We start from the raw sequence: 13,889 nt of genomic DNA on the forward strand, positions 1-13,889 counted from the left end.
CAGTATATTGTCAAGGGCCACTGGAAAAAAAAATGGCGTGTGGTTTGACAGGAACATTGGCTCGGGGCATAAATTCATGATGTAAAAAGCCTATTTGTTCTGCTCATGAATCTAAGAAGCATGGGATGTTCTAATGTTTGTTTTTTGAATTTATAGAAACTCACAAAGAAAACAATCATTAATTATCAAAAATTTCAATTTACAATACAGACAATTGAACAGAAAAAGACTTGTGTGTTTAAAACGGTGAACGATCATTTTAATGAGCTGAGATACAAGTAACAGACTAATACATTTGACTGATATTTATGTATATTTACACCATAAATACATCAGAACCAAACATATGCTTTAAGAAATTCAACTGTGAAATGTATTTTATGTTTATGTATAAAGTATCTATATAGTCCTAATGTCTTTATGTACAACATGCATAAAATGAAATGCAATTATTGACCCATTGGACACAAGTAATTGACAGTAATTAAAATATCCTATGTTAAATACAGTAAACAGTCATCACTGTATAGTTTACAGGCAATTTATTCTGATGGGGCAAAAGAAGAGGTTAATGGACAGTGTGTTTACACAGTCATTGCTGTATGTTAAGAAGAAAAACATGTAAACATTTGGTTATGAATATCTGCCACCATCTTGTGTATCTGTCAGTGCTTTGGACAATACTCGGAAGTTAAACAGCTGAGGGACATTTAAGACAGTTATAAGAGGAAGCTGCCAACATGGCTCCTGAGTTTCTGTCAAACAATAATGCAGTTATATACCTTTTTATGCCAGAAAACAATAGTTTTAATGGTATTGAACACAGAGCAGAGAATCTGCTGGTTTTGTGGGTCACCAAGACAAGCGAAGTTGCCTTGACCAATGAAAATACTGCATTTACAGCAGTCACTTAAACAGATAATGTAAGATGACAAGTAACAGCTGCGTCACAAAGGTGCAGAGTCACTGTTTTGCAACCAGAACATCGTCGAAAGACACACTTGTTGCTCTCAGGAAGTGTTACTTCTCTTTCTGCTCCTCTGCCTCCTATTCAGGATTTCTTCTTCTTTGTCGCTTTCACAGTCTCTCTGAAGTAATCAAAATGTTTGAGTTGAAAAACAGCTGTGAATTTGTTTGTGTGGTGACAGGTGATTACAGTTCTAGTAGCCCACAAAATGCAAGTATTATTTTATTGTATAAAACAAGCAGAAAAAAGCAGGGTCTATGAACTACTAGCTGCAAATACTCTCTCTAGTCTAATGCAGTGCAGTTCAAATAGCAGCTACTGCAATATTACTGTAAATGGTTACTCTTAAAGAAATAGTTGGAGATTTTAGACAATGTTGTTATTTGCTATCTTGCATAGCGTTAGTTGAGAAGACTGATAGCACTTTCATACAAGTGGTATCAATCTTGTCATTAACTCTCGGTGAAAAAGCAAATATGCAAAATTCCCAAAATGTCCAGTCTGAGCCAATGCTGTTAGCTTTACAACAGTTGTTTCTTACCCCGTCCTCCTCAGGCAGCTTGTTGCTCTTCTTCATGATTCGAGTTAAATGGTTGCAAAGAGCCACAATTCTGAATGACATCTGTTGAACAGATAAAAGCAAGAGAATGAACCCTGAAAGCAATCAAGAGCAACATTTTTGACGGCTGTAAAGAAATGATCTAACTGTGTACTTCACCTTCCACCTGCGTCTGGCATATTGTCTCTTAAAGTTCTCCAAGTTGACCACTGACAACCTCTTCACCATGGCCTGTCTGGGATTCAGAGGCTGAAGAGACACAATGAGGGATGAAATAACAATGGAAATCTTTCATGTTAATGTCAAATGTTCAAGCAAGAGGAAAACATTATGCTAAGTTACTGGTCTAATTTTGACAGTATAATCCGAGGTACAAAATAGGAAGTATATAGGAATATGAGGAGTCTATAAGTATATAGGAAATATATTGAAATCTCTGATTGCAAATCACAAGAATTTGTAAACAAAATATATACTAAATGATGAACATTTATTTCAGTGTTTAGAAAACAGTGAAAAATGTCAGTGTTCACAACAAAGGCCCAAAAGTGAGAGGCGTGTAAAGGAATATCTGTTAAAATGCTAAAAACACAGATAAGGAAGTGACACATTTTAAAACACAGGTGGTCTTATCATCAATGTTGTTTTCCTGTCAGCTCATAAACATCTCCAAGAAAGAAATAAAAAAAAAAAGGTTTTTAAAATAAATAAATAGTTTAGTAAAAGTGCACATTTGAATCAATATACAATCTTAGAAATAGAATGGAATGAAAAAAATAAATCAATAAAAAAAAAAGTGGACTTCTGATACATTCCATTTAAAAGAACTGCTGTTGGATCCTGTCTTCTAGCCAAAACACAGTCAAAACATTCATAACTGATATTTATCTTCCCTATTAATACTTGCCAAAAATACTAGTATTTTAACTACGAAACCGGCTCAAAAATTAATATCACTTAAATATTAGAAGAATTCTTGCTATTGTGCCATAATCATGCTACTTAAAAGGAATAGTTCGACATTTTGGTAAATATGCGTATTTGCTTTCTTGCTGAGCGTTAGAGGACACCGTCATATCTGTCTGTTGAATATGAAACTGCAGCCAAAAGGTGGTTAGCTTAACACTGGAAGCTGGGGAAAAAAGCTAGCATGCCTCTGTCCAAAGGTCACAAAATCAGTCTAAAAGCAAGAGAATGAACCCTGTCGCTTTCACAGTACTTCTACAGCTCACTAATTTACATGTTATGACTCATATATTTAATCAGAACAAAAAAGGAAGTGTAAAAATGACAAGTTGATATTTATGGGGGGGACAGACGTGTTCCGTAAAACCTCAATTGCCCTTTTTATAGATCGGTTTTAAACAAAATGTAACAGTGAGCTTTAGAGGTGCTGGTAGGCAGATATTTTGTTACCTTTGGATAGGGCCAGGCTAGCTGTTTCCCCCAGTCTTCATGCTAAGCAAAGCTAACTGTCTCCTACCTGTAGCTTTATATTTACCGTACAGATATGAGAGGGGTATCCATCTTCTCATCTAACTCTCAGTAATAGATTTCCTCAAATTTTTCCTCAAATTCCCATTCTTACCATTTACTTTAATTCACACAAGAACATTTTAAGTAAAGAAAATGTAAAAACTACACAGATACACATTCAAAGGTCTGTGCTGCTGAAAACAAACAATGTGTAGAATTCAAACAGCCTCATTTTCGAAAACATGTTGCAATTTTAAGCTCAGTTAAAATATGTTAGCCAGACTCTGTGAGTGGCTGTTTGGCCTCGGGGCACAGTTCCATCCTGACGGCCGGATGCAGCAGCAGCTCCTTCAGAGCCTGTCTTACGTCTGTATTCAGACTGCTGCTGTGCATGCTGCCGTTGGCTCCTTCTGGATGCAGAGAGTTCGTCACGTCCTGCAGCCACTGCAGCTCAGAGTTCAGCTCCTGCCTCAGAGTGTCCAGCTGACTCTGCCTCTGGCTGTACTTCCCACTGATGCTCTCCAGACTGGCATCTATAGACTTAATGTCCTCCTGCAGCAGCCTCCTCGTGGCCTCCACTTTGCGGAACTCGTACCGGACCTGGGACAGCTGCTTCCTCGCAGTCTCACTCTCCTCTTTGTACCAGGCCTCCTTGTCGTTGTAGATGGAGAGCAGTGCTTCTATATCAACCTGCAGAGTGTGTCGGGCCTCTGCCACCTCTGACAGACCCGTCTCCATCAGACTGACATCCTCCACCACATGGGCAAAACGCTCAAAGTTGGCATAGGTGTTGTTCTGGGGCAGGCTGGAGTGGGACTGGATGGTGTACTCCTTTAGGCGCTTCGTCTTCAGCTGCTCTGCTTTCTTCTCAGCCTCACGGGCAGCGCTATCCTCTTCCATGTGGCCACAGGACTTCAGACAGAGGGGGGAGGGGACACTGAGTGAGAGGCTGTCTCATTGTTGCATCTTGAAAACACACACAGTGGTGAATATCCCAGCAGACATGGCACTGTAGGATTAGTGTGTGAACCTACAGCGAAAGCCATGGCAGGTAAGAGCGCCACAAAAACAACAGACATTCCTGCTCAGCTGTGTTTCCTGGCTTCATGCTTGTATCCAAACAGGACGAAGACTCCACAGCGAAACACCATTCACATGCATCTCAGCAGCTAATGTTGGAGTAGACTTCTTCAACATTACTGGTTGTTAAACGTCCATGCCGTTAAAATCACAATTAGTGACGTCTTGCTTCAGTTCGAACACTACATTTCAGACTGCAAAAGACAGCTATACAATATGTGTAGAGCTAAGTGTGTTGATAGGTGAAGGGTGAAATAAATATTCTCAGGCATATTTGAGATGGATTTTCCTCACTAATAACAATCAAACCAGTTATCCGTATATGTTACCTTTGCCATCAGCTGTTAAATGTTTTTTTTCACATGTAGCAGAAAATGACGGAACAAAAACATGCTATATTACACTTAAATCCATACCGTAATCCAGTGATGGTTGAGGGCGTCTTGTATGGTCATCCGTTTTCTAAAATGATGAGATAAAGAAAATGCAGCTGAGTAAATATACCTGCACAACTCCATGACACACGGAGCATGGTGAGCAGCACGCTTTGTGAATCTCTCAGGAATGCGTTCAGACTGCGATAAGTTTCACAGGAATATTTGGTTTCCTGGAGGTGCAATTAAATGGAAACACATGCCAATCAACAACAACAAGATCACATAGTACAAAGAAAGACAGTGCTTTGCTTCTGATTAGTTTGCAGTTTAAATGTTGATTTAACTTATTATTAGCTTATTTTATTCAGTGTTTCACATTGTGTACCAAAAAGAAATATGTATAGTGTAAGTCCTCTCTCCAGATTCCTGTGGACTGGCTGGCCTCTCGTTCTCATTTGGATCAAGTCTGCACATAATGTGCGCTTAGGATTTACTGCAGTGAAACCTGTAATAATGGGCTTTATATTGGAATTGTCAGATTTGATCTTTGGCCTTCAGCTGTCAGTTCTTTTACCTTGTGTCCTTCTCCAGGAGCTGACTAATGAAGCTCTTGGCCAGCTCGCTTGTATTGCTAAAGAGTTCTTCGTCAAACTCGTAGTTCACCCCCGAGATGTTTCCCAGCGTTTCCTGCTTCGTGTCCCCGAGGAAAGGTGACGCACCGCTCAAACTGAAACAACATTCACACACTCACTACACCATCCTTGATAATCTCTTTAGGCACATTTAGATATTCATTCATAATCACGAATCATCCCAACTTACAGTATATATGTGATGACTCCAATGCTCCTGTGAAAAAAACAGCACAAGATTAATACAGAGTTATGCACTGCAGCCTGTTGTATGGAAGGCAGCAGAGTCAGAGGTAATTAAAAGCTCTTACCACATGTCCGCCTCCAATCCCAGTTGCTCATAGTTGACTATCTCTGGAGCTGAAAATAGAGAGCAAACACTCCTGCATCACAGCGCCAGGACAAACATCAAGCCTCCTCTTAAAATGTCCTACATTGCAAACTCATCTCATATAAAAACACTTACCAACAAATTCAGGGGTTCCAAAAATGTTTTTGAAATCTGCCCCAGCTTCTATTTTGTGTGCAAGTCCAAAGTCTATGAGTTTGATGCGGGGTAGAGGAACATTCCTGTCCAGCAGCATTATGTTTTCAGGCTGCAGTGAAAAAGAACAAAACAGGAACACTTCTCAGCAGATTTCTACTAATACCAACATTGGGCGATTCATAAACAACACTAAGCAAAACAAGTTACCTGGTTAAAGCCGCCTTTTGAGTAAGCATTAAAGAAAAACATTGCAACGGTTACAGTAATATTAAAGTGTAAAACAAGTCAAATCAACGTTTATAAATGTTATGTGGCCACTGCAGGAAAAAAGTTCAGCACATAACTCCTTGTAAAACAGCAATTTGTCACTTTTACACTTTTTTTTTTAACTCATTAATTGATGTGGTTAGCATAGCGTGTATACCATGAATCAACATAAAGGTCACAAGCTCTGTAACATCCGTGCTGACTGGATAGACAGTTTCAACCTTTTTCCTCAACTGATCTGATTTCACAGAAAATGCGAAGCACAAATGAGTGAACAGATCTGTCATTGTGAAATGAAAGTCACGGCATCAGGCAGGTTTGAATTGAGCCTTTCACTGAGTGTTCTTTTTCCTTAATTGCCAAATGAAAAGCACTGAGAGTGAGAGAAGGAGCTGCAGCTGCAGAAAAACAGGACAGTGACTATCAGCAGCGTGGGCGACACTGCTCTCTGAAAGTGAGCAGATAACCTTGTGGTGTCTGAATCTGAGAGTCTGGACTTCAGCTACAGAAAACAGGAAGGAAGTGTGATTCAAAATAGTGAGACTCTACCGGCACATAGCCTATATCAGACACCTGCTTTATATATTTGGCATTAGGTCCTGCTCGACCTGGCGTGTACGTACAGTTCGAAAGTTGTGGAGGTAAAGAATATCATCTTCATCATAAGACAAGTATATATTTAATCTATTTACATAGATGGAGCTTGTTGTACCTTCAGATCAAAATGTGCAATCCTTTTGGAGTGGAGGTACTGGACTCCATCTAGGATCTGTTTGATAAACCGAGTGGCCTCCTCTTCACTGAGAGACTCCTTCTGAGCCAAGAAATCAAACAGCTCTCCTCCAGACACCCTGTAAAACACACACACACACACACTCACACACTCAGAGATGCATCCTGTGGGCTTAGATAATGGAGCAAGGGCTCTCTTGAACGTTATCTAAAGTGAGTTCTCAGGATTTGGATGCACTGGTTCAGCATGCCTTAGATATGTTTGTTTGTGGTAACAATTTGCCCTACTTATGAATTACTGAGGTTCTCAACCTTTTCATGATAAAATACTTGAATAGCTGCTGAAAAGTGGTATAAAGACTTCGACCAGCTGGCAGCCAATAAACATGACGTTCTTTCATATTCACACAAAGGAAACCTAATGGACTGAATGACACAGTGTCTCATCCTGGATCAGTCAGTTCACCCCTGCTTTGATTGGACTGAGCTTTCTTTTAGTACTAATTGTGCCGTCCGTGTTGCCAGGCACTCGCTGGACCCAAACGGGGCCCACTTTTCAACACAAGCCTTATTGACTCTGTGAAGGCATTCGGTTCTTTTGGGCACACATGATCCTGGCAAGTAAACAATCTATGTACACAGAACTAAACTCACAGATGAGAACATGGACAAAAAAGATTCTGTGGACATGGTCAGATGTTTCAATGTGTAATGCAAGTTTAGTTTGACAGGCATGAGCAAACCATTCTTTCAACTGTACGGATATGTGATTAATTGTTGACTCACAGTTCGAGGATGAGCACCACGTCTGTGCGGTTCTCATACACATCATGCAGCTCTACAATGTTGTTGTGCTGCAGCTGCTGAAGGATGTCCACTTCCCTCTCAATCTCCTCTCTTCTTACACCACGTCTGCTGGCCCGACTCTGGCGCTTCTTGATGAACTTGGCTGCATATTCAATGCCTGTACTCTTCTCTATACAGCGTTTGACAATAGCAAACTGCCCACTGCAGACACAAAATAAAAAGACTGACATTACTTAGTGTACAATTCTCAAGAAAGAAAGCTAATGAAATTAAATTCCTATATATTCCTAATATATTAACAACAGGATATAGCTACGGGTGAAGACAGACGCCAGGGAGGAAGCTGTGTGTCAAAAACCTGCTGAAATATTAGTGTAATGTATAGTCCATCACTTCCTGTTTCCTGGCCAGACGGTGAACAATCAGAGAGGCCGGCAGTGTGGACAGATCTGCTGTCCTCCCACTCCAGCAATCTTCCTGCCAAATTTCTAGCCATCCTCGAGAGAAAGAAATCCCAAAAACTTGGACTATTTCACAACAGAGGTGTGCCTTAGAAACCATCTCTCAGTGGATTATTGTTTCACTTTTCACTGTGCTCTTGTATTACATGCTAAGACCAGGGTGACCAGTACATTTGGTCAACTTTATTGTCACTCTCCCCTGACATAACTACACAGTCATTTCACTCATAACTGACTCACTGACAGAATAAGTGTGAAAACATCTTCCAGCACTGTTGCCCAGTTAAATATATGTGGTAAGTCTCCATAGCTTTATTATCAGAACAGCACTTGTAATCTCAGCCTGCTGCCACTCCTGCTGCTGTGGGCTGACCTGCCCACTCTATACATTCAGACTCTGAAAACAAGCCTCTTAGTCACTGATCCCTCAGGCCACAGAAGGACATGAGGGCGAGTGTGGTGGCAGAGCTGGCAAAGAAGTTTCTGAGTGGGGAAGATAAACGTTATCTTTCACAAGACAGAACAGGAAGATTCAGTCAAGCATGCATGCAAATAAAAAAACATTAAAACATAAAACATTAAGAATTCACTGTATACCTTTGCAAATTATTCACTGCAACATAGTCAAGTTGCATTATTAGACAGTGTTGAAGAAGACACAGAGAGAGGACGCAGATAATGACTGGCAGGCATATGTTTTGGACATAACTGTCCACACAGAGATTCCAGGGTGGCTGTGAGAGGCTACCCAGTCTGTGTCCACTATCATCATGGTGTCTAGTGGGCTAAGAATAGCCCGGCCCACGGCTCATTCTCCACCTGCCACATCTCTGCTGCTGGGAAGAAGGAAAAAGGCTTTCCAAAAACAAGTGGACACACACTGTGCTCCAGCCACACTCATTTCACCCAGCAGTTCACAAACAGAGATAACTCAAACTCATCACTAAACAAATAAATGGAATAGATACAAAAGTAAAAGTTTGCTCTTTTTGAGGCACACCCATAGACTGTGGGCACACCCTGTCCTGTGCAGTTCTACAATCACATCTGGGAGCTGCTCCACTGAAGACTTTTTATTAAAGTTGCCTTGCTCAAAAACAACAGTTACTGAGGTGTACTTATGCAAGACCTGATCTTTGATGACTGTTAAACTGGAGGGACAAAATGTTTGGTAGAACATCCAATATTATGTAATCAAGTACAGCAACACTGCAAACTATGACGCTGGTATTGTTCATTTTACCTTGGGAGTCTGTCTGTGTATGCAGTCACAAAACGTACAGGTATTTAGTTGAGATCAAAATTAGTGGGTGTGGCGGGTGTGTGTGTGGGGGGGGAGGAGGTGGTAACAATGGTCTTAAAAGAGTCACACACATGCTACAAAGGAAAAATAGGCAGAGCAGCAGTGTGGAATCTGAAACGCTCCCTCTATCAGTTCTATTCACAAGAAATGTCCACCCCTGAGACATCCCTGAAAGGCCGACCCTGCTCGAGATGACTACGTTAATGTGTGAACTGAGGAGGAGGGTAACTCGCTCAATGAATTCCACTTGCAAAAACAAAAAATCAAGCACCCCGAGGGAAAGGGTGTCACATGGCAGGAGCAGCAACAGTGGTCAAATGCCTGTTAAACAAGACTGAACAGAATGACCCCTCATGGTGTTTGTTGTAGCCCAAATGCAAGAAAGTTTACAACACAACTGTCAGGGCAAGGGCTTTACTTTGGTATTGTTACGAGGTGCAGAGTAACAGCTGTGAGAGTGGTGATGCTGGGAGTGGTATTCCACAACGGGCCAGGCGTGCCTGCTGCCTTAGCTCTAAGCCGGCCAGTGGGGCTGAAAGTACCATCTCCCTGCAGAGTTTCCACTTCCAACAGCTGAACGTCATTATCCACAGCCAAGGTTGGAAGAATGCTTTGGACAAGTGGCGCCGGCCCAATATTTAAACACATTTCTCAACTGAACCTTTGGGGCAGCGTGACAAAGACAGCCAGATTCGTAATTGACCAAGCCCTGTCCCTAACCCCATCCTTCCATCTATGATCTCAGATGTAAAAAGAGAAGCAGCTCAACCTTCTAATCTAGTGTAACTAATGCTTGAAAACCCCTTATCTGCTATTATCATGAAAAATCTCTATATTTTATGCCTGTGAAGTGTTCAGGATGCCCTAGATTCCCACTTGTTTTTAAGTGGTCCAAAGTAAACAATGCATCTGTGGAGTAGTGGGGCTGTGTGAGTGTCTGCTGACAGTAACAGGGTGACCTCTGTCAAAACAGGAACCCCGGGAATGTCGAAGATGTCAACGTGGAGTTCCCTCCGTTAGGTTGCACTGAATAAACATATTTTTCACCCACTCTACAGCAGGAGTGTCTGTTCCTTAGAGCTGACTACATGCATTCTTGCCCTGCTCTAGTACATGCATGCCTCTCTCCGTGCCATAGATAAATCATGTACAGTAAATCCCTTTGGAGAAATTCTATCACTTTACTGCGTTCATCAGCAGCAGCTGGCTGTCTGCCTTGTGACTGTCTGCTCTTCAACACATTGAGTCTGTGAAAGCTGCGGCTTTAAATGTGCAACGCTGCACTCCCTGCATCCTCTCAAAAGACAAAAAAAACTTCTGTAAACTGAAAACATTTCTACAATTCATTTACATCTACACAAATGTGGTGAGTAATTCTAGAAATTACAAATACTGCAGTACCCACAGACAAATTGGGAAACAAATTGTGACAAACAAAGTGTGATGTGACATTTTCAGTGTTCCTGCATTCAGTTGGAACTAGTCATTAGAGTATTACCATAACAAGGGACTTGCTAGCAGCTCTGGGAGGCTGTACTTAGCCCCCCTTTTGAAAAATTGCTTAGGGTGCCACGTCATCCTCTGGGGACCATGAATCCAAAAGATTTCAATATATTTCAGTCTGGATCTAGTGGAGGACCGACTGCAGTATTTACAGATTAAAAAAATTAGGAGGAAGTTTACAAAGCTTTGTTCAGGCATGCAAAGACAATGGCACATCCTATCCAGTGGTGCATCCTGTGAATTCCTGCCATTGCTTGATGATGACTAAGAAAGATTATGTTTTTTTAATTTATAATCACCACAGTAGCAGCATCTAGCAAAGATGGTAGTAAAGGTATAAAGGTTATGACCAAACATGGACAAGAATGAAATTGTTGTTGACAGGTAGAGTTCACGTCACCATCTGCCTTGTATACCATCTCATCACAGCCTCACCAGTCTAGTGGGAGGGTGGCAGCTGTGGTCTCACACTGTGACACTTCCTACTGTGTGTCATCATCAGTGTCATCACTCAGATGGTAAGACAGGTCAGTACATGCCTCCCGTCTCAAGCAAAGGATTGTTTTACAGATTGGTTTACCAAAAACTCATGTCAGTAGTGGAAAGAAACATTGACTACAAGTGCGTGGGGCCCAGTGACATTAAAATCTGTCAGTAGGGGGGCAGTATGATGAATCGTCTTTCCTGTAGCGAAAGGTTCAAAAGTTCCATAGAGCACAGAACATCTTAAATACTCCACATGGATCAGTTTTTGGCCCCCCTCATCAAATTTCCCCACCCTCTTGAGAGGAGGATTGAGTAACAGTTCCACTGTGGCGTATAATGGTGAGGTCTGAACCCATGAGGCTCTCTCAAACTGTGGGCGGGGTGGGCTGCATCCTCCAAAACTTACTACAAAGTTGTCACAACAAGACAGAAGAACTACGAGTAAAAAAATCTTGCTGCTGAATTAGTGAGAAAATTCTCAGTTATGTGACTTAAAAAGCCTTTCTTGTTTTCAGTTGCAGGCAACCGCGACTTTTAACCACATCAGCTTTTTATTTCCCATGACAACAGTGGTGAACACATACGAAGCTCCGCTCACTGGAGAGTCGTCTTATCAAGCAACATGTTTCCAGCTCAACCACAACTCAGAGATACTGTCAGTCTTTAAACAACACATTTCCACGTCTTACATTTACCAGTATTACTCTTCTATAAGGCACTTTTTATCAACCCTTTACAAACGCTTTAGAAAAGACTTTTAATACACTTTTTATTAGGGTTTATACATTGTAATGTTAAGAAATAATTCAGGATCCTTTAGAGATTAGTTCAAATCTTTCCTTTTGCCAGGTTGTGGCCAGTAGGACACTTTCTTTGTCACTTTAGCTCTTTAATTAATCAGGAGGTCACCTACAATGTTGGAATATAATCTGCAATTATAAATTGTGATAATTTATTAATAAAGTCCAGCAAACTGCCTGTTTATTCTAATAATATTCAATCTTTTCATTTGCAGATGCATTTAAATATCTCATGAGGCAGATTTATGAGGAATATCAATGTAAAATACAATTAAAGTGTGAATGCTAGACAAAAAAAACTCTTCCTCTACAGGCGTTTAAATGCAGCTGTAGCAGGTCTTGGTTTGTCCTGTCCTTGTCAAAGAAGCTTTGCAGTAAATGAGCAGCAAACACCGTCCGGGACATAGTGTTGACTAGAAGTGAAAGGTTAGAGGTCAGACACTTTCCTTTCATACCCTCTGTTAGCGAGTTGTGTACATGCCTAAGCCGTCCTTCCATGCAGAGTGGATTTGTAGCTTCCTCAATCCACACTGCACCCTGCCAACTTCCTTTAATCTATTTCCCCATGGGGCACAGTTTCCTCGATGTCTGGCTCGATTAACACTCCTCCTCAACATTCAATTTGAACACATTGATCCACCACCCAGAATCAGCTCTTGGAAAAGCAAATTGCATTCTCTTCCCTGGATCAGACATATTGTGCCAAAACAGAGCCTGTTTACTTTGAGTGTTTACTTATGAAACTTTATCTCTTATTGTAAACCTTAACCTACTTCAACACATCGACACTCCCCATTTCAAGCTTAAACAGGCCAGCTGTTTGCATACCTACGTACACACATGAGGACCACTGCATCAAAGGCATTCAAGGGAGAGCTGAATCACACAAAGTGGGGAGGATCATGTTCTATGGGGTGAAATAAACATCTATTGTACAGCTGTGAACAGTACTCACCTTCCTAGTCCTTCTCCAATTTCATAGAAATCATCCACATTATGTTGCTTGAATACAGCCATGCCAGGTGTCTTCATTGATGAAGTTTATCTCCTTGATGTGCACCACTAAAGAGTGTCTATCCAGCCGTCTTCTCCACAAGTCCAACCCTGCTAACACAAAGAGGTGTTCCTCTTGGTTTCTGACTGGAGTGATGAAAATGTTTACATGTTCCAGCTTGCTGTATAGCATTCCATCTCTGAGTTGTACATACTTTTACCTGCCTGTTGAGAAAGCCTAAACACTCCAAGTTGACCAGCAAAGGAAATAACATTTAGTCTTTCACTTGTCTAAATACTGATTATTGGCTTTAACAATTTGCCAAGCAAAGCAACTTTGCCAAGCTAGCCATTGCAACAGTGGTTAGTTCTTGAGATTATAACATGATTACAAATTAAAAGAAAAGAGCATTTTGGGTAATTAGGGTAGGATATGTGGAATTTGCTCCTGTTATGAAACATTTTGTCTGGCAAACAGGCTGACATTGGCAACATATGCTTTGTAACAATTAGGAATACCATTTTTTTTAACCGCTATTTAGGATTATTAGGATTTAAAAACAGAACAGTGAGCACTTATATACATATAACAATGTACATACAACAATGTGAAGAGAGAAAAACTGAAATACCACAGACTTCCTATCTGAAAAGTTTCATATCACACTTAAAGTGGCTCCACAAACTGAACTTATGTCCTACCTTCTGTCAGATGCCGAGCTGACCACAAAATTGCATCTGTTCCCACGTCTCCTACAGCCGCTCTGCTCTCCTCATGGCTGCAGCTCAGGCACAAAACTGCTCTTTTAGAGTCTCTGTTGTTTTCTGTCACTTATGGCATCGCCATCAGGCTTTTGTGATTGCAGAAGTCCCTCCCCCTGATGGCTCCATTATGAAACTGCATGCATGAGAGAGGCAGGAGATGACATGTCTGGTGTTTCTTGTTAACAAGCATTTAA

At 41.0% G+C, this 13,889-nt stretch overlaps 1 protein-coding gene across 2 annotated transcripts; it reads right to left on the reverse strand.

The window, feature by feature from the left end:
• Positions 1–242: 242 nt before the first annotated feature.
• Positions 243–13,858, reverse strand: dapk2b (death-associated protein kinase 2b). 2 transcript variants are annotated; one of them, XM_028584775.1, is made up of 12 exons: positions 13,633–13,858; positions 12,893–13,041; positions 7,364–7,585; positions 6,558–6,696; positions 5,558–5,687; positions 5,403–5,451; positions 5,282–5,308; positions 5,034–5,186; positions 4,499–4,544; positions 1,686–1,775; positions 1,509–1,589; positions 243–1,088 (listed from the first exon to the last, which is right to left on the reverse strand). In XM_028584775.1, the coding sequence occupies exons 2-12, from the start codon at positions 12,967–12,969 to the stop codon at positions 1,011–1,013; spliced, it is 1,092 nt and encodes a 363-aa protein (XP_028440576.1). In that variant the 5' UTR covers positions 12,970–13,041; positions 13,633–13,858; the 3' UTR covers positions 243–1,010. The 2 variants fall into 2 exon arrangements, with proteins under 2 accessions (XP_028440576.1, XP_028440575.1); XM_028584774.1 differs by lacking the exons at positions 243–1,088; positions 1,509–1,589; positions 1,686–1,775 and adding an exon at positions 2,934–3,914.
• Between the last annotated feature and the right edge of the window lie 31 nt (positions 13,859–13,889).

This window comes from Perca flavescens, chromosome 8, assembly GCF_004354835.1.
Source record: "Perca flavescens isolate YP-PL-M2 chromosome 8, PFLA_1.0, whole genome shotgun sequence".
NCBI classification, from domain to species: domain Eukaryota; kingdom Metazoa; phylum Chordata; class Actinopteri; order Perciformes; family Percidae; genus Perca; species Perca flavescens.

Coding starts and splice junctions, on each gene's coding strand:
- dapk2b (XM_028584774.1), bottom strand. CDS start 12,969: ATGAAGACACCTGGCATGGCTGTATTCAAGCAACATAATGTGGATGAT. Junction 5,309..5,402: donor GGATTGGAGGCGGACATGTG/GTAAGAGCTTTT, acceptor TTTTTTTCACAG/GAGCATTGGAGTCATCACAT. Junction 3,915..4,498: donor TCAACCATCACTGGATTACG/GTATGGATTTAA, acceptor CTCTGTCTGAAG/TCCTGTGGCCACATGGAAGA.